At 43.0% G+C, this 19100-nt stretch overlaps 1 protein-coding gene across 10 annotated transcripts in view; it reads left to right on the plus strand.

Moving 5' to 3' along the window:
• The window catches only part of LOC102245814 (calcium-dependent secretion activator 1), a 247162-nt gene that overhangs the window by 140876 nt on the left and 87186 nt on the right, over positions 1-19100 (plus strand). For 5 of the 10 annotated variants that reach the window (XM_014533224.1, XM_014533219.1, XM_014533222.1 and 2 more), the window contains 5 exons: positions 5316-5422; positions 6384-6392; positions 10449-10469; positions 11683-11839; positions 12925-13066. In XM_014533224.1, coding sequence (XP_014388710.1) covers positions 5316-5422; positions 6384-6392; positions 10449-10469; positions 11683-11839; positions 12925-13066 — 436 coding nt within the window. The remainder of the gene's footprint in view (positions 1-5315; positions 5423-6383; positions 6393-10448; positions 10470-11682; positions 11840-12924; positions 13067-19100) is intronic. The other 5 variants (XM_014533220.1, XM_014533226.1, XM_014533221.1 and 2 more) reach the window with 3 other exon arrangements.

The following is a 19100-nucleotide window of genomic DNA, read 5'->3' on the forward strand; positions in this document are numbered from 1 at the left end:
CCGTGAGGGGGAAAAAATAGGGAGCTTGTGTTTCTATAGTGGCAAACCTCACTGTCAGAATTCTGGACAGACACTTGGCAGCCGGGAATCCCTTCACAACTTTTCATCAAGACCCATTGGCTGAAATATGTAGCTGCTGCCTGGCGGGTTACGGATCAGCCTGGGACCTTTCATTGTTCCATAAACCACAGTGCAAGGGTTTCTCTACGCAGGCCCTGTTCTCTGGTGAGAAAGAGAGTTCCCATGAGAACTGCACACTCAGGTAGCACACATTCATTAAAAAGCCAGGAGGTGTTACTAGGTTGTGTCATCAGAGACGTCCCTAACTTTCAACTCTGCTGTAGGTAGAAGACCAGATTTTAAGAAAAATTAAACAGGAGTACTTTTTTTTTTTTAATAAAGAAAGGCTCAGTCGTTGTCCTCTTTTGAGTAGCTGTTATTTAAAACTGATTTTTCTAAATTCCATTTACACACAATCTTTCACAAACAAAAGATTTAAATAAGAGGAGACTGCTAAAGAATTTTTTTAGCCATGCATTCAAAACTTTGAGGTGACCCCGCAAGAAAAAAATTTCATCAACTTTTGCTTTTAATCGATAGTTTTGCCAGAATATTATATTTATTCGTATTGCAGATATTTTCATTAATGTCGCTAGAATTACATTTTGCTATAAGCCCGCAGTAAAAATCATTTTCCCAGTAGAAAATTCAAGCAAACTTGGCAATGGAGTATGTCCCCTCTCACCGCGCAGGCTGCTCTATAAACGGGAACTATTGGGAAGGGGCAGGTCCGAGGTTAATGAGTTGCTTGTCAGAGGGAGGGCGTGGGGAGCGGAGGGCGCCCTGGGCCTGTGGAAGGAGCGGCCATTGTCCCAGGATGTTTGCTGTGCTGATACTGTCAACCACCAGACAGATGGGTCAAGTGCTGATTACGGCATTCTAACATTTGGAATAGCAAGTAACATATTTGATAAGCTGGCAAGCTTTTATATATGATTCAACCCACAATATAAAAGCCATGAAAATTCCAAATTGAAAATAATTAAATGAGCTGGAAACAATCAGATACCACACATTTTCCCCCCCAAATGACAGATTTTGACATGTTGAAATTCCACAAAGGGAGCAAGAATATTCCCTAGCGCACTTGAACTAATAGCGGCCCTTCATCTGCTCCTGCGAGGCAATTAATTCCTGCCTTGGCACAATATTGGCGAGAACAATGAACATTGGTAGGCACCTTAGGCTTTGCAGAGATCTAGCCCATGCATTGTTTTATTTGCTCTTACCAGCGACCCTGCAAGGTACACCAAAAAGGTATTCGAATTCCCAAATTCTAGATGAGGAAACCGAAGCACAGAGAGGTTTAAGTAGAAGGGGCAAGGCTCCGTAGGAGGGGGAGCAGCATATGAAGGGGGAGACGCCAGTCTCCCAGGTATTTCTGCTCACTGGGAGGAGGAGGCAGTCTTTACCATCCAGGCGTCCGTGACTGTGCAAAAGTGTGTCTTGTTTCGGTCAGTGATGCTGCCACCATCCTTCACGTGCATCCCTCTGGATAAAGACGTCCAGTCTGAGTATTCAGCCAATCAGCGTCTCCGTAGGGTGGTGCTGGTGGCACTGGTCAGAGTCCAGTCCAGTAACGGGGCAGTGACGCCGAGAAAGCAGCGGCTCCCCATTTGTGTTTGATCATTCTTGCTTGTTTGGTAGTTCTTTTCAGAGTTCGTCATCCTACTGGTCACTCTTTGTGAAAGTCAACTTTGTCTCTTTACTTTTTTACCGTCTGTCTTCACCCACCTGAGCAGCTCCCCGGCCAACTCCTGGGCCTCCTCCGCCCACCCAAATGCAGACCAGCATTTTATGTCAGAGGCTCAACGGCAGGACTAGGCCAAAATCAAGTACCATAAACTTCTCCCATTCCTTTACTCGGCAGCTTCCTAGTTTGGTTTGCTTTTCCGTTCATTTTCCTTCTTGAAATGTTGTTTTGGTTTGGAATACTAAGCTGAGGCTCGGGCTCTCAAGTTCGACACCAGGTTTTGGGAAAGAGAGCATTTATTTCCAAATGTCCACATTTTTTTTTTGTCTAGCTATGTCTGACATATGCAACATTTTCAAATCTCAATGTCAGCACAAAATAACATTGTTGTTGCATAACATTTTGCATGACGATTTCTTTCTATGTTATGAGCTTCAATTCTGTTGTATGAAATGTTTACTAAGTATATTGTATTTTTAGTTCCCCTTCAGTGCTCCAGCTAGTACAAGATTGGGTGAGAGGAATATTGCGATACATTTCAAGACAGCAGAAAAGACCAAAAAAAATAATTTCTAAGCTCAAATTTCTCCTTCACCTCTGTCGGGAGAGGGAGGAGGTGCTAGAGGATTTTGCACAATCTTTTCTTTAAAGACAACATCTTAGACAAGTCTCTTTTAGTACCTTTTTTTGCCATTTAGATACTAAGTTAGCTATGCAAAGAAAAAGGAAAAGAGTGTTATGGCTCAATAAAGTGGCTTGATCTCCATACAGTGGAATTGCAGCTAATTAATGGTAAATGAAAGTCTGGCTACATGGGTTAATTGGAAGATCAAGCATTCTAGATTAAAGGATCCTTAACCTGCGTGCCTGTTAAAGTAAAATTGCAAAAGGTTTTATTAAACATACTGTCTGTATATATACATCAGGCATACACATGTCTGTGTACATGTGCACGCACCCAGAGAATGGCTGCATGCACATATACACTTTATGTGTATCTATCAATATATATTGTAGTGGATCTAAAAGTACTGCATATTAAAACAAACCTTCAGGTGGTCCTAGCTTAAGCATCTTGGATTTCTCCAATGTAAATATCATTCACAGTTTTTAAATGGAGGTGCATGAAAATATTGGTGGGAATTATTTCATTTCTACATGATATATCATGTGCAGCCAAAATTCCCTATGTTTAGTAAGTATTCCACCCAAAAGGACAATGCTCCCTATTTTTAAAGCAAGAGATTTCAAAGTGCCCAAGTGGGACTTCCTGCAGACTTGTATTAATGTGCAGGCTTGTCTGGTTACTAGAAAATGTATGTAAGTGTGTGATGTGTGTATGTGGGTGTATGTGTCGAATGGGTAATAAGCATAGACTGAGGAATTTGCAAATTGATGTGTAAATGTGAGTATCAACTAAATAAAAACTAGTAGCCTTATGCATATTTACTATCAAAATGCAAGCACCTCACTCTACACATATTACCCAAACATATATACACAGTATGTTTGTAGACATGCCTGAAAGTCTACTAATGAAATTATCATAGTCCATTTATGAAATTATAGACAGGCCAGGTGCCCCCAAAGCACACAAACCCCTCACTATTTCTCCAAATATTGGTTGCTCTGGCCCAAGCGTTGTGCTGTCAGCTCAGCTCCACACACCTGCCTGCTCTGAGTGTCGGGTAGTGGCTGCCTGCTCTGCATATTTATGTTCCCTTCAGTTCCCACCTTCAGGCCCTAACCGTATCCAGCTACGCTGCCACCTGAGCACGGCAGAGACAATGGAGCTTTCCGCTGGCCCGAATCCAGAAAGCCCATTTTCACACTAGTCACCAGGCTCGTTTGGCTGAATTCCCTCAATAATCTTACCAGTCCCGGCCACCACTCTTAGCTCCCAGAGGGGCTGGGACACTCATTTTGCATAGTGTTTCACTGAACTTGTTTTTCCTTTTTTAAGCCTAAATTACTGATCATTTGCTATAGTCATCACCTATCTAACAAATGCACAAAGAGAAAATTATGGGGCACTTTTTTTGTAAAGTTGAGACCAACTTCCTATGATATTTTGTTGTTGTTGTTAATCCTCACCCGAGGATATTTTTCCCATTGATATTTTTTTTAAGAGAGTGGAAGGGCGGGGAGGGGGGAGAGTGGAGGAGGAGGAGAGAGAAACATAGATGTGAGAGGGAAACACGGATTGGTTGCCTCCTGCACATGCCCTACCAGGACAGGGATTTTATGTGCCCTCGACGGGGAATGGAACCCGAGACCCTTGGTTTGTGGGCCAGGGCTCTAACCACTTAGCAACCCAGGCCAGGGCCTATGATTTTGTTTAAACACCACCCCTCCCATAAACAAAACAAAACAAAACAAAATAACAAACCTTCCTGTGAAGCATTAAGTAATCTTCTCTAGCAAGGAAAATCCTGAAGCCAAAACACATCTGCTTCGATGAAGAGATCAAATAGGTGTCAGCAGTCCTTTCTTGCACATACGTGCCTGCCTGTGGAATTGGGCTAAGTGATCCCTATTGCCATTATACCCCAGGGCTACAACTGACTGAGGCTTCAAGGTGTGAAGGGGTCTAAGCATGAAATACAAGATCCCTGTGAGTTCAGACTGTTTGAATCCAGGCAATTTCATTGGCTAAGAAAACCCTTTATATGTTAAATATTACTTTTTTCCGCCAGGAAAAAAAAGTTTGTAAGTTTGCGTAACGTGATGACATTACTAAACTTTCATGAATTCAGCTCTATAAAGGGTGCAACATAAACCAGAGTTCTGTTTGTGCTTGAGTCAGCTAAAAAGAACCCTTTCAACACAATAAAAACTGAAAATAGAGAAAAAACTTTGAGTACTTTGTTGCCACCTAACCTATAAGATTTCAGTTGTGCCCACCAGTACCACAGACGACCACTACTTCAGCCAATAATCTACCCCCAACACCCTTCCAACAATTTGACCCTTCTACCTAATGGCCCAGGGATGTTCAGTAAGTTTCAGTCTCCTCCCTGGACAACTTAAAACAGCAAGATCTGTGACTCTGCTTTTTTAAAACAAACATTCCAATGCCTGTTAAACTTGCAGACTTATAATGAAAAAGATTCTGCAGTGTCACATGATTAAGGACAAATCCAGGCAACAAATGTAGCAGCAATCAAGATCAAGGTCCTGTAGCATCGTCCCCTCCGAGTAGCACAGCACAGACAGTGCTATTAGATAGAATCCTTATGCTGTCTTTAAAGAACGTGTGTACAAAACGTCACTCAATTTGAAATGGGTTGTCAAAGAAATTGTAGCTTAACATGCCAATTGGAAGCTGGAGCACTGCTTTCCCTTAATATCGATCATGATGATGATGATGATGATGATGGTGATGATAACAATAATATGGCTTTCTGGTTTGCTCACTACTAATCTTGTGGCTCTTAACATTTGCATGACACTTTTTTTAAAACATGGGTGACTATTCAAAATTTCTTATCCACTCGTGCTAACGGCCACCAAACCAGCCCGCTGCTTTCACCGAATTTTAACGCCGATTCTTGTACTCCAGAAAATGTAGGCCGGTTAATCACTCCCGCCAAAAAGCTCGAAGACACAATCCGTCTCGCTGAACTAGTCATTGAGGTTCTCCAGCAGAATGAGGAGCATCACGCAGAGGTGAGCGGCGCCCTGGGAAACGGCCCGGGTTCCTCAGCTGCGGCTGCGGAACTGAGGGTACAGGTGACGTGGGGAGTGAGGTGCTTTAACCCCCTTTGCTTTCAACTGGCCTTGCCAAGGGAGTGCAAGTGGAAGGTGGGTGAGGAGAAGCCTGGGAAAGGCTGTTGAATACGACACAAAAGGGATCACGTGTTGTACGTTTCAGCTTAGGTTTTCAGATGTTTCTAGCAACAAGCCAAAGAGGTGAGTGTGTTTTTAAAATAATATGCAAGCAGCATATGGTTATTGTCCGGAGCACGCAAAATACTTTTTGGTCTTTTGTGGTTGTTTTTGTTGCCGCCACTGTTGCTTTTATTTTATTTGGTGTGTGGATCGCAGGCCACGTTTTTGGATTTATCTTCATTTGTTAACCTCAGGTGACCTGGGTGGCTACACGCAGGGCCAGAAGCGAATTATTCTGTGTTGTTCCACTTGTCGATTCTCCAACATACATCTAAATAGATACAGCTTACTTTTTCTTACAGACCACTGTCAAAACTATGGTTCCGGTGATAATAATTATAAACCAAGGGATTTCAAGGCTAACTAAGTCCCAAACCTGTAAGGACTTAAATAATCCGATCCTCCAAGAAAGATTTCAAGGTTCTATTGTGGTCCCACTGTGAAAACACTGCCTCCTTCAACACGGAGGCTTAAGATCATAGCTCTTTCTGAAAACTGCACTAATCCCACTCTTCCTCTCCATTCAACTCTACAGCAGAAGGGGAAGAAAAGGCAATCCATAACAGTAATTTCTCAAGCACCTAAAATGGTCATTCCTGCGACTAAATGAAATTGACAGTACAGCTAACTAATATCTAATACCCATAAACCCAGTCATCCCGAATAATGCCTGATTTGCATATTTAAATTTCCTCCCTGTTTTTCTACTGTTCCACTCAATCGTGGCTGATCGTGGCAGGGGAAAGAGGTATGTGCCTGCACCGAATGAGCCAGCCACCTTCTGTCGTAGTCTGTGCATGCCCTTCCGGTGCCCTGTCTTCCGATGGGACTTTCCTGGGGCTCCCGCTTTCTAACACTGACCAAAGGAATGTAACAGCAACTTGCAGGGGGGCTGCTTGTGAAATGGGGGGCCCTCCACGCCAGAGGAATGTGGGGGGATCCTCTCGTGCGTGCATGAAGCAGTGGATACACCTGACCACGACTGCAGTTACATCCCGACACGTGCCTCCTTCCTGCTGTGACTCTGTCCTCAGCCTGTCCTAGTCCCTCTGTCCGTCTGTACCTACCGCAGATGAATACCGAGCGTGGTAACCAGTAGCTGCCCAGAGTGATACTAATCTTCCTCTACGACTGTCTGTATGTGAACCGTATATACAGTATTTACATATAGAGAGAGTGCCACGGAATCGTTACTTGTCCGGAACCCTCCCAGGAATGGGGTGAGGACCCCTCCAGATGGGTGTATCTAATTCCTGCTGCCCCAGCAACGCACAGCTGGGAGCGGGGAGAGGGGAGCGGGGCCAAGCCAGCACCCTCCAAACAGAGGCCTAGGACTAACATGCAGACACATAAAATTAAGTTGGGCTAGAACTGTTTCCTACTCTATCCCATCTGATAACAGTTCTTTCCAGGTTGGGGGCATTTGGGGTTCAGGTGATGGTAAGTATGTTCTTTCCGGGTGTCTGCAAGGGCACCTCCAGAGGAGTGGCGGGCTCGGAACTGCCCTCCCCTGATAACAAACCAAATCACACATTTTTTAAGACATACACACAAAGAAGAAGGCCTTCCTCAGTCACTGTTGAAATTTTAATTAAATGAAAGAAAGAACATGGCAGATGTCCTTGCTTTATCATCAAGTTCTTTTTGAGGCTGCTACAGGCTAAGAAAGGATGGGTATTTTCCCAAATTACTCAAAAGAGGTACCAAAGGAACGTTGATATCCCGAAAAAGACAGTTTGTTTGTTTTTTCACTTTTCCCCAAATACTTTTTCTCGAAGGGCTAATCATCATCTGAAACTGCCCTGGTAACTTTTTTTCACTTTTCCCCAAATACTTTTTCACGAAGGGCTAATCATCATCTGAAACTGCCCTGGTAACGATGATCACAAAAATATTTTAATCTTACATGTTTGAAAGCCAGTCCGGGTAAACATCAACTCAGTTCTGTTTTCATTTACTAGCTCTAGAAGTTAGGAATGAAGACTTCAGCATGCTTTGGAATTTGGAGACCCTGTTGGTTTTTAGATAAAAGTACAGGATTATTTCCTGAATTAGTGATTTCACCCAATCACAAAGCTTCAGCACTCACTCAGTCAAAAGCTACGTGTGTGCTGAGACTGAGGCGATGGCCTCTGTGCTTCTTTGAAGGACAAGGAGGCAGAGGCAGTCGTGGGCGGGAGCGCGGGCTCCGTGCCAGAGACGCTGGAGTTTGAATCCCAGCTGTGCTTCTTCCTTGCTCTGTGATCGTGGCCTAGTTACTTAACCTCTCTTGCCCTGTAAGTGGGAGATAACTACAGAATCTAGCTCACGTGGCTGCTGTGAGGATGGAAGGCTGTATTAAGCAGAGCATCTGGTATTAAGCCTGGTACATAGTAAGCACTCAACAAAACTCTACTGTTGTGTGATGAGGAACAAATTGGTATGGAAGCAGAACATACAAAAAGGACCATAAAAAGTACAAACCAAGGTGGAGAGCACCAAACGAATGCTATAGACAGACTATGTTGAAAGGTGAGTGGGTTGGTTTCAAGGTGGAGTTGTCCAGACGGGCACCAGCACCTGTCCTCAAGGCTCACTGACAGATTGCCATCGTCTGGGAAGCTGTTAACAATTGCTGACGCCCAGGACTTACCCCAGGTCCATTAGGTGGAATCTCATGGGAGGGACTAAGTATGGTAATTGTTACACTGCCCGGCTGATTACAGTAGATAACCCGGTCAAGATCCAGGGGTGCAGCCATAGTAGGATTTGCCCGGGCACGCTAGAGACAAGGCTGAAGTCTGAACATTTTTTCTGCTGCCCGTACTCACTGCCACATCCTCTGGGTGCTCAAGAAACTAACAAATTACTAAATCCTAAGCACCATCTTGGCTGTGTAGCCACGATGTTTGGTGGCACCACAAATGAAAGTGACAAGCAGACTTGCTCTCGCACCAAAAATCAATAATCCTTAAAGCCATTTTAAATTCCAATATAAAGTAATTAAATGCCCCAAGAGATAACATTTCCCATGGCTACAAACACATCACATACACACATAGTGTATGGTAGCCGTGTCACGTTCATCTCTTACCTGCAGCATAATTCTGCTCTCAGAGCCTAAGTTATTCACACACACACGCTACACTACACTTTCATGTATTGTTGCTTTAACTTCCCAACCTCTCTCTCTATGTATATGTATGTATATGTATATATGTATTGTGGTAGTACACAGAGGGGTACATATATATTTAGAATTTGTGTACAAAAATACAGTGTGTTCAGTGTGGTTGACTGTACCCCTAAAGCATACATCTTTGCCTTTAATAATGAAAAGCACTGGGTAAGTATTTAGAAGCCGAAGTATAACTTCTTCTTTTCTTTGGAAAAGATTTCTAAAGACTTTCAATGCCCACAGACCTTGAGTTAGCTCATGTACCAAAATAGTGTCCACCTGTCTGAGCAAACAAAACCAATAAGTATTGTTTTGGTTTTTAATTTTGAAGACTTGCCTTGCCCAATCTAGTCACACAGACTCTGCTCATTTTTGGTCATTCCTGCCCTTGCCAGAATCTTTCCTCCTCCTCGGAAGCGGGTTCAAGGATGAGATTCTGAAAGAATCACCTTGGGCCCCCAGTCAGCTCCGGCCTTCCTTCCCTCACAGTCGTGCATTTCAGTTCTCTCTGTTCCCTAGAACCCTAAGTCCCTCTGCCGGAATTCAGGAGCAAGCATTCCTATCACAGCAGCCATTGTTCTTTGCAGGGCTACCTACCTATATGATTATTCACACCACAACTGCAGACAATCGCTCGATCACTTATTAAATTCCAAGGAGGGACTGAGTTCTCTACAGATAGTAAAGGAGGTGCTGGTCATGGTCTGTGGTTTGCAACTTTTAAATAAAGGTGGTAAGAAACAGGTTCAAGGCTAGGTTAAACAATTTTTAATTTCAGGCATTTAGGGCTGGTGTTTTGTCCTGTCATCCTGGGGTGGGGTGTGGGGGCGTGGAGAGAAAGCAACTCAGTCTCTCCAGTAACTGTTTTTATCAAATAACTAAAGAATAAGTAGAATAAGTACCAGCCAAGATTTCCATGTGCCATTGTGAATTCTGTGAATATCCCGCATCAGGACGGATGACAGTCAGCCCTCCAGTTAGGGTGGGGGCGGGGCTCCAGCAAAGTCTGACAAGCAGAGGGTCTCCGCCTAAAAGGCTGCTGCTGGGAGAGCTCAGGGCGGGCTGGAGGCTCCCTGCCTCCGCTGGATTCCGCCAGGTAGTCAGTGAGCAAGCCCCACACCTCAGGTGGTAAACCTACAATAAAACCTCCTTGATTCAGACGCAAACACTTGACATTTGTGACAATGCCATTGCAGATGTGTCTCTTAATTTTTCTTAAGTAAAGTGTGTAACATGATCTCAGCTTTCTCTGGAAATTCTGAAGGCTCTCCTTACAAGTGTCACCCAGGGACCTGCCAAATTAAACCTTTGTGTCTTTGACTTCAATTTATATGTCAATTTATCTATGATTATTAGAAGTTTTGAAAAAGATACACTTTTACATTTATGATGCATTCATATAATATCCAGTGAGTACCTTCTACGTTGATGCTCAGACTGCCTTTGAAAGCAGCAACTACCTACTTTTAGGAAGCCCAGTAATTTAGGCTTTTATGCTGACCGACTAGCCCTTCTCCCCTGCCATTACTCTGAATCAGTGAGGTTTTACTGTAAATTAAAATGGAAACAGCAGGTGTCTATTTCCAGCCAAGCTGACCTTGAAGAATGGTCCATGACTTGATTTTTTCCATTTAATTTGCAAACCAGCCACATGTTGATAAAGGAGAAGTAAGTAAAATGAAATCCCATGAAAGAGGAGAGGTGGACCACTATTCTGCCTCCTAGTGGCTGTTAGAATGTCCCCAAATAACCATAGATTACAGAAAAGCTTGGCTATTGAACAAACACTTTCATTTATGGAATTATTTCCATAATCATCATTCATGTTGTCAAACGCCTTCCATCTTTTTTTCGGTGAATGCTCCTGAAAGTGTTTCCCATGTAAATACTTTACGGCACTGGGTGGGGAGGCGGGGGACAAGACGAGGCTGGCGATGTTTTTGTTTTATTGCTGTCTTTGAAATCAGCAAAAAGGGCCTGTGACCGCCACTCATTCTGCATGCTCCCTGCCAGAACTGATTAGTCAACATGCATGCATGCCTCTGAATTGCATTCACATCTGGCCCGGTCCGATGTGAATGTCGCCCCGAGACCCTGCACAATGATTTCCAAGGACCCACGTGCATGAAAATGAGTTACTTCACTGATATTTTTTGGTTTTCAATGTACATATGTGTCCAACCCCACCCCACCCCACCCCCTGAAAAGTAGAAAAGTAAGTCCTCATCTTACTGGTTCCCAGAGTAAGCCTGATCTTCCCTCCAGGCAGGATACAAAACCAGAGGCTCCCCACTTACAGAGATTTTGACTCAAACGTTTTGTGACAATTGCAACACTGGTTTCCTTTGCCTTGGTATGAAAGAGGAGTAACATGGCCAACGCGTGGAGAAACACGAGTCATCGACCTTGTATGAGACTGTAGACAATTAAGCCCCACACGTGTAGACATAAGTGAACACTCATTGCAAATTTTCAAGTTAGACCAGCAGAAAACCCATAAACACAGTGAAGAAACTCCCAAATTCTAATACCTTCGAGCAAGAACCAGCCAACAACAGTGATGAAGAGCATGACCCAAAACATACCGAGTTATTGTAAACTGAACAGAAATTCCACGTCTGTCACAGCTACAGCTGAGGCCTCTGACCAGTGGGTCAGATGAAAGACTTCCTAAGGCAGGACTGGAATCCTGAAAAGCATGGCCTTGGCACGCTTAAGAGGCCCCGTTGAATCAAAAATGCTGTTCTCTTTACAATAAAACTACCAAACCCTGCTGATGCACACTTAACCTTGGCCAGCGAGGGCTTCACTTCCCATCTCACGTCGGGGAGTGCGAAGCTCATTGCCTTTCTGTCTGTTGTTTTTCTGCCAAATTCCAAAGGCCTTTGCGTGGTGGTCGGACTTGATGGTGGAGCACGCCGAGACGTTCTTGTCGCTCTTCGCGGTGGACATGGATGCAGCGTTAGAGGTGCAGCCGCCAGACACGTGGGACAGTTTCCCACTGTTCCAGCTGCTGAATGACTTTCTGCGCACCGACTGTACGTATCATCTTCGACTGTTTGCCCAGCCTAAGTCGTGTGCAGATGAGCACCTTGTTCAAATGCGTTTATCCCAGACAGACTACAGGTTGGACATAGCTCTTTGTAGGTTTATTATTCATTCAAAAACAAACTGACAGGTGATGGTCTTTCTCCCAACAAATGTCCTGTGACAGGGAAGTCCTCTCTTAACTAAGCCGGAGAACCCCAGAGCAGTGTCAGGAGTGGTGTCCGTGGGGTTCCTTTGTTCTGGAACAAGCTAATTAGCCTCTTCATATTTTTTAATTTTTATCCAAAGTTGCTTTTTAGATGAAAAAAGAAAGTCTAGCTAAACTGACAGGTGATGGTCTTTCTTCCAACAAATGTCCTGTGACAGGGAAACCCTCTCTTAACTAAGCCGGAGAACCCCAGAGCAGTGTCAGGAGTGGTGTCCGTGGGGTTCCTTTGTTCTGGAACAAGCTAATTAGCCTCTTCATATTTTTTAATTTTTATCCAAAGTTGCTTTTTAGATGAAAAAAGAAAGTCTAGCTAAGTAACACCCTAAGCATCTTCGAGTATCTTACACAACACAGAGTCATAAAGTGGACCTTCCTGCCCAGGGACCGTGATGAAGGGAGGGTAGCATAATCTCTCCTCCAGGTAACACCGTGGGAGGAAGGGAGTGGATGCTAGGAACTCCTAAGAAAGGGTTGGTTGCTGTTTTGTTGCTTTTTAAAAAAATGATTGTTTTTCTTTTTGAGAGGAGGGACGCAAACGGTAACACCGTGGGAGGAAGGGAGTGGGTGCCAGGAACTCCTAAAAAAGGGTTGGTTGCTGTTTTGTTGCTTTTAAAGGAAAATGATTGTTTTTCTTTTTGAGAGGAGGGACGCAAATGGGTAAAATGTTTTAGAATTCCATTTTCTTCCTACACAGATTGAAGCATGAAATTTGGTTCTGTTCCTGTACTTTTTTCTTTCTCTTTTTGGGGGGTCGGGGCTCTCTTAGAAGCCATGGATTTAATGTCAAAGACAATCCTCTCTGTGTGTATGCTGTGTGCTGACAAAGCAACTGTGGGCCCTTACCAAGACTTTGCTTCTCTGTTCTAGATAATCTGTGCAATGGAAAGTTCCACAAGCACCTGCAAGACCTGTTTGCCCCACTTGTGGTTAGATATGTGGATCTGATGGAGTCCTCAATTGCACAATCCATTCACAGGGGCTTTGAGCGGGAGTCATGGGAACCAGTCAAGTAAGGAAACCTCTTTTGATACCATTGGAGTTTGGGTGCAAATAGCTGGAGAGTCATACGGAAGTGGATTAACGGTGTCTTATGGTTTTCAGTGTTAGCATGACGGAGAACAAAAACTGGCCGTGTTTCCAACTCAGATGCACATGGTCTCTTTGGCCAAAGGGGGAGTGGGAAAGAGGTCGATAAATGTTTTATGAAATGAAATCTTTGTTTTATTTCACAGGGTAAATAAGGAATAAGGGATAGAACCCCGGTTGTGGTATTTTTACTGAGTATCTTACTCCAATGGTGTTTCCCTAGGAGTTAACGTTTCCCAAAGTGTGTTCCACAGGGTCTAGACAAGGGCTCAGCAAACTTTTTCCATAAAAGGCCATGTAATAAATCTTTTGGCTTTTCAAGGTACATGATCTTTGTCACAACTCCACTTTGCTGCTGTAGCGCCAAAGCAGCTATAGGCAATAGGTAAAGGAATAAACGTGTGTTCCCGTGAAAGTTTATTTGCAAAAGCAGGAGACTGGCCTGTGGGCCATAGTTAGCCATTCTCTGGCCTAAGCCTTTGAGACGTACCTCAAGAAAAGGACTCTGTGGCCAAATACGGTTAGAAACCTCTATGTACTCCACACCCTTGTCTCCTGGGGAGCCACGAAGCAACCAGTCAGTGTATTTCAAAACTCTAACATAGTAATACAGAGCCTTGTTTAACTCTGCTTAACCCAGGGTTATTTGACCACAGTACTCATTTTTTTTAATGGGATATCAATCTAAAGGACAAATTCCAGGAAATCCTGTGGACTGTGAATTTAGCATATCCACAACTGCCTGGGGAATCTGCTTGAAATGTCTAGAGGATTCACTGCCATCTCCACTCCCAGGCAAGGAGGAGGGCCGGACTCCAGATGCCGGAGGGCAGGTCCAGACTCTGCTTTCTGGGGATGTAGAGGGCTCCTAGATAGAGATAATTAATAAAGAAATTAATGTAAAATAGCTTTCTCAGCCCTCCTTCCACATCAGAGCCAGGGAGGAAGTGTCTTAACTTACCTACTGCAAGCAGGTTAATAGGCAGTAGCTCTTTATTTGCAAACACATACCAAGAAATCTGGAGTTGAGCTTGTTATTCTCAATTCCACAACAGTCTCTTACTATTTTCCCTGTGACTTTTAACTCATGAGAATAAAACTGGGTCCCTTGATTAACAAGAGACTCTATTTTTTTAATGCTCACTGTAATCCCCACAGTTGTGCTTAAAGAACTGTTGTGAAGGGAAAAGGCTAAAATGTAGTAATATTCACATTTTGAAAATAGCTATGGTATCATACCAAGAAATCTGGAGTTGAGCTTGTTATTCTCAATTCCACAACAGTCTCTTACTATTTTCCCTGTGACTTTTAACTCATGAGAATAAAACTGCGTCCCTTGATTAACAAGGGACTCTATTTTTTTAATGCTCACTGTAATCCCCACAGATGTGCTTAAAGAACTGTTGTGAAGGGAAAAGGCTAAGATGTAGTAATATTCACATTTTGAAAATAGCTATGGTATTGAAATAGCATTTACTTGCTTGGGTTTAGATGTGGAGGCTACTACTATGGACACACATAGGAAGAAATGATTGGCATCCTGCACTGCTTCTTAAAGGGCCCTAGAGCGAGGGCCTCGCCCTCCACTCAGTAGCCAGAAGGCTAACAAAGGCAATGAAACTGCTCTCTCATCTGCAAAACTGACTTTTAAAAATGTCCCTACTCGGTGTCCAAGAATTGTCAAGAAGTTCTGTGACAAGGTCACTAAAGCCATTTTATAATCTGTTCAGTTCTTCAGACACCAAGCAAATTACTGCTAATTCTTTTTTGAAGTGCTGACTATTCTTAATATTGTCAGAAGTAAAGACAGAATCAAACTGATTTTCACAGTTGGAGGTCTTACTGTGGGAATATTTTATTGGGTATTTTTAAGTGATTAACAAAATAAAATTTGAACTCATAGATCAGTAATTTAAAGGTCTGAAAATTAGTGAAGGATTAATAGTCATAAATAATAACCTGAGAATCTTTTTTGTTGATGTATTTTTTATGTAGCTTTTACCATGATTGTGGTTTATCCAATTCATGCTAAATAGGATATGCCCTTCAGAGTATATAGAGATATTTGAAAGTGCCAACTAAAACATAGGCTAAATTAAAATTCATGGAAACCGCACATCGTATTAGGGGATTTGTATACAAAGTGTGGATACCATGGGACAGATTTGCAGAATGGCCAGCAGGAAACGAAGGGGAAGGATCTTGGGGACATGCTTATGTGCTAAAAGGAATGAGTCTCTCTGTACTCCCTTCCATGTGAAGAGAAACGAAGTAAGAACAAACATTTATCTGACCAGCTAGGGGCTTGATAAAGAAGCAGAGATTTCTTTTTCTTTGTGGATGTTTTTCTAAGTAAAGAATGATTTTTTGGAATGCTTTTCATCAAACTTACTCAAAAACAAGAAACTGACTTACATAAGTAGATTTGGTTTCCTCAATCTTCTTGAAGTTTGGCACATGATTCCCCAATATACACACACACATAGAGAGACCACAGCCCTTCTTTCAAACATTTGTTACACTCAGTTCTGTTCTTCCACTTTTCAAAAGTCATAACTATAGGTATCTGACCATAGGTTAAATGACTGCAGAGTGCACTGCAAAAGCTTCCTTCACGGGAACTGGTGTTCAAAATGTTAAAGAAAAACAGCACTCTGAGGAGCTCACTAAAAGCAGATTTTAAATATTCTTCAGATTTTCTTATTTTAAAATATGGCCACGTAAAAGCAAATAGAGATGTAATCATCGTTAGGGTTTGGTACAAGTTATTTGGCAGGAAGGGTAAAAGGCTCAGTCCTAGTGCTGCTTTCTCTAGTGCAGCGGTTCTCAACCTGTGGGTCGCCACCCCTTTGGGGGTCAAACGACCCTTTCACAGGGGTCGCCTAAGACCATCCTGCATATCAGATATTTACATTACGATTCATAACAGTAGCAACATTACAGTTATGAAGTAGCAACGAAAATAATTTTATGGTTGGATCACAATATGAGGAAGTGTATTTTAAAGGCCAGAAGGTTGAGAACCACTGCTCTAGAGGGATGGCCTTCCACCTCTGCAAGGAGAACAAAGGGAGGCTCATCGCTGTTCCCATCAAGCCAGAGAGTGTCACGGTTAGAACCTCTGTGTTTCGGTTGGAGAATATTAGCACTTAGCTGCTTGCCACAGCTGGAGACAGACAGCCTCTCCAGGCCAGGCTTGAGCTGGAGCCCGGAGCCCCCTCCAAGGTCTCCGTCAGGAAATGTCACTGGGCCACCACCCAAGCGGGACAGGTGTGCACAGCCCTCCGGCAGCCCTGAGGATCAGCTTTCGGTCCTAACTAGCAGATGGGCAACATTTCCACCAGCTCTTTAGAGTTGGTTCGCTGTTAGTCAAGTCATCGTGGAAGAAAATTTAGAAAGAGTCTAATCCAAAGCTTTCCAAGCCTAGTACCCTCTCTGCACTACCCTCTCCTTGGCAGATCCTCTCTCGATCTGCAGGTGAACAGCTGCAGGCACAGGGAATCACGGTGTCATGGTTCCTGTTTCAGGCGGGGATGACTGAGTGGGAGAGCTGAACCCTGCTTCTTGATGCAGATACACGGAAAATCTGGATTTCTCAACATGCACTTTCCCTCTCTCTGTCTGAGCTATACATATGGAAATTATTTTTAAAAAGAATATCATTTTCCAGATTGTCAATATATTAATGAATAACAAACTGTCAGACCAAAGACACCTTAGCAATATGGAGATGTCCTGTTTGAAGTAGACAAGTTGTAGGCATGCAGTCAGACTCCCAACTCTGCCAGCAAAGTGCTGGGTCACCTTGGGCAAGTCAGCAGACCTTGCTGTGCCTCAGTATCTTTCTTTGAAAACCAAAGACTTTGAATTCCCAAGACTTTTCCAACACTAACCTTCTAGAAAATGTGATTTTCCATATTCACATTTAATCACCATTGCCTCCTTAGCACCTAGAACAGGGCCTGGGACATAGGTGTGCAGTGAGTATTTATTGATTAACTGGCCTTTATTGGGGAACCATATAGGCTAAAAATTGTAAGGATACAACAGAAAAACTGTGGGAAAGGAGGAAGAAAAAGATATATCCTCTGTTAGGGATTTCAGTATAGTTGGGTCTGAGCAACAAGCATGCAAGAAAAAAATGACTTTAAATGTTCACCATTGTATTTACCAAATCACATAAGGAAGAGCTTAGCCTGGAAGGGGATGAACTTCCGCTGAAGAGTCATGAAATAAAGAGCTGGGAGCCTAGGATTTCAAGAGGCGCAGAGGTGCTGGGAAAGGGCATGAGCAGAGGTAGAAACACGGGGGCAAGTGAGGTGTGCAATGGAAACTCAACGCCCTGTTGGGCCAGCATGGATTATAAAGGAGGCAAGCGATAAGGTTGGAGAAATGTGTGGGACCTTCTAAAATCCCAGGAAGTTTGAAACGTTATTCTCCAGGTTGTGCATTCTAAAAGGGGGCTTTACAGCTCCTGGAGCTGGTGCAGGTTGGTTCTTGGAGTTGGGGAGGGAAGAAATATCTTGCTCTTGTTATGTACATTCACATACAGTATATTGGTGCTATTAAATTTTCATGGGGAAGGCAGTCGGGTGGTTCGATGATGATAATGAATAAAAGGTTGATAAATACTGCCCAAAACTCTGAGACTTCAAAGTGCCCATGCCTCAAAGGAGGAATAAGACTTAAGAAAAGCACAGAGAGAGACATTCGTGTCCAGAGCACCGAGAGACGACAAGATGTATTACATATATTCAGCAACAAATGGCTGATAACATAGGAGACATCCGTATCTTACATCTAACCCATCCATAAACCTAAAGCTTCTTTGAGAGAAGACCCAACCATGTCGTCTCTGCAGGGAGACCCAGTCTCGATTATAATCAATTCCAGAAGCAAGGAATGACTCTCGCTCTAGTCATTGCCATCAGCAGAGATGATGAGGTGCCCACATAGTTGTTGCTTTCATCCATGTGGGAGCGAGCAGATGAGAATTTTTTAATCCAATGTTCCAGAGACGGGGCCCTTTGACATGCATGGGAGTGATCCTTTTTCAGCACATCCCCAAAATGAATGAGTCTAATTTTTAACATGTATCAGATGTGAGGATTGCAATTCACACTTCTACTATTCAGAGATATCCAATTATGATTCTCACAGAGAAGCATGATGGACTTTTTAGGTAGTTGCTAACGGGCCCTCTAAAATAATAATTGGTTATAGCCATCAGCGGATCCACATGTATCTAATGCTTGGAATTGCCTCTCTAATTATTAATATGTTATTAATATCCAAATGAAATATTAGTAACCTTAGTACTGCACGATATTATTTTGCTAAAAGCAGAAATATCAAGCATGCTTCAGCCTTCTGAAAGCAGAGCATTATAATATGTCACATGAAGGAAATGTTTTATGAGTCCAGCGCAGCAGTCCAGCCAAAATGTCATATTTTACAAGTACAATATGTTCTGATTAATATAAGTATTTTTTAATTTTTGTGTGCAAGACGAAGCTCATTTCTGATTTGTGTACCCACCATCCACTAATGTGTTTAAATTAAGTTGCTTTTGCATACATTTGTATGTTATTCATTTCTAGCTACTTTTAATTTGCTCAGAATTGACATTTTAACTTTCCACACTGCCATCTCTAAAGCTCTCCTAATTCCTCGATCATTATTCAGTGTGTGCATCATCTAATGATCACATGTGCTTATGTGGGCTTACACATGTCTCAGTGGAAATCGCCAACGGTTTTGTTACGTGGCAGCATTTAAGACTGAGAACCACCAGGGACTGAATTCAAAGGCAAATGCCCAGGAAAACAGAGAAACATGAACAGAAAGTGCCATTTTCCCTTCTACTTAACTGTCATATTTAGCTTCTTCCTTTGACCATTTCCACAGGAGCACCCTTTAGTCCCAAGTAGAAAAGCACAATTCGTTTTCCCACGTGT

The sequence above is a fragment of the Myotis brandtii genome, unplaced genomic scaffold (assembly GCF_000412655.1).
Source record: "Myotis brandtii unplaced genomic scaffold, ASM41265v1 scaffold954, whole genome shotgun sequence".
Classification (NCBI taxonomy): domain Eukaryota; kingdom Metazoa; phylum Chordata; class Mammalia; order Chiroptera; family Vespertilionidae; genus Myotis; species Myotis brandtii.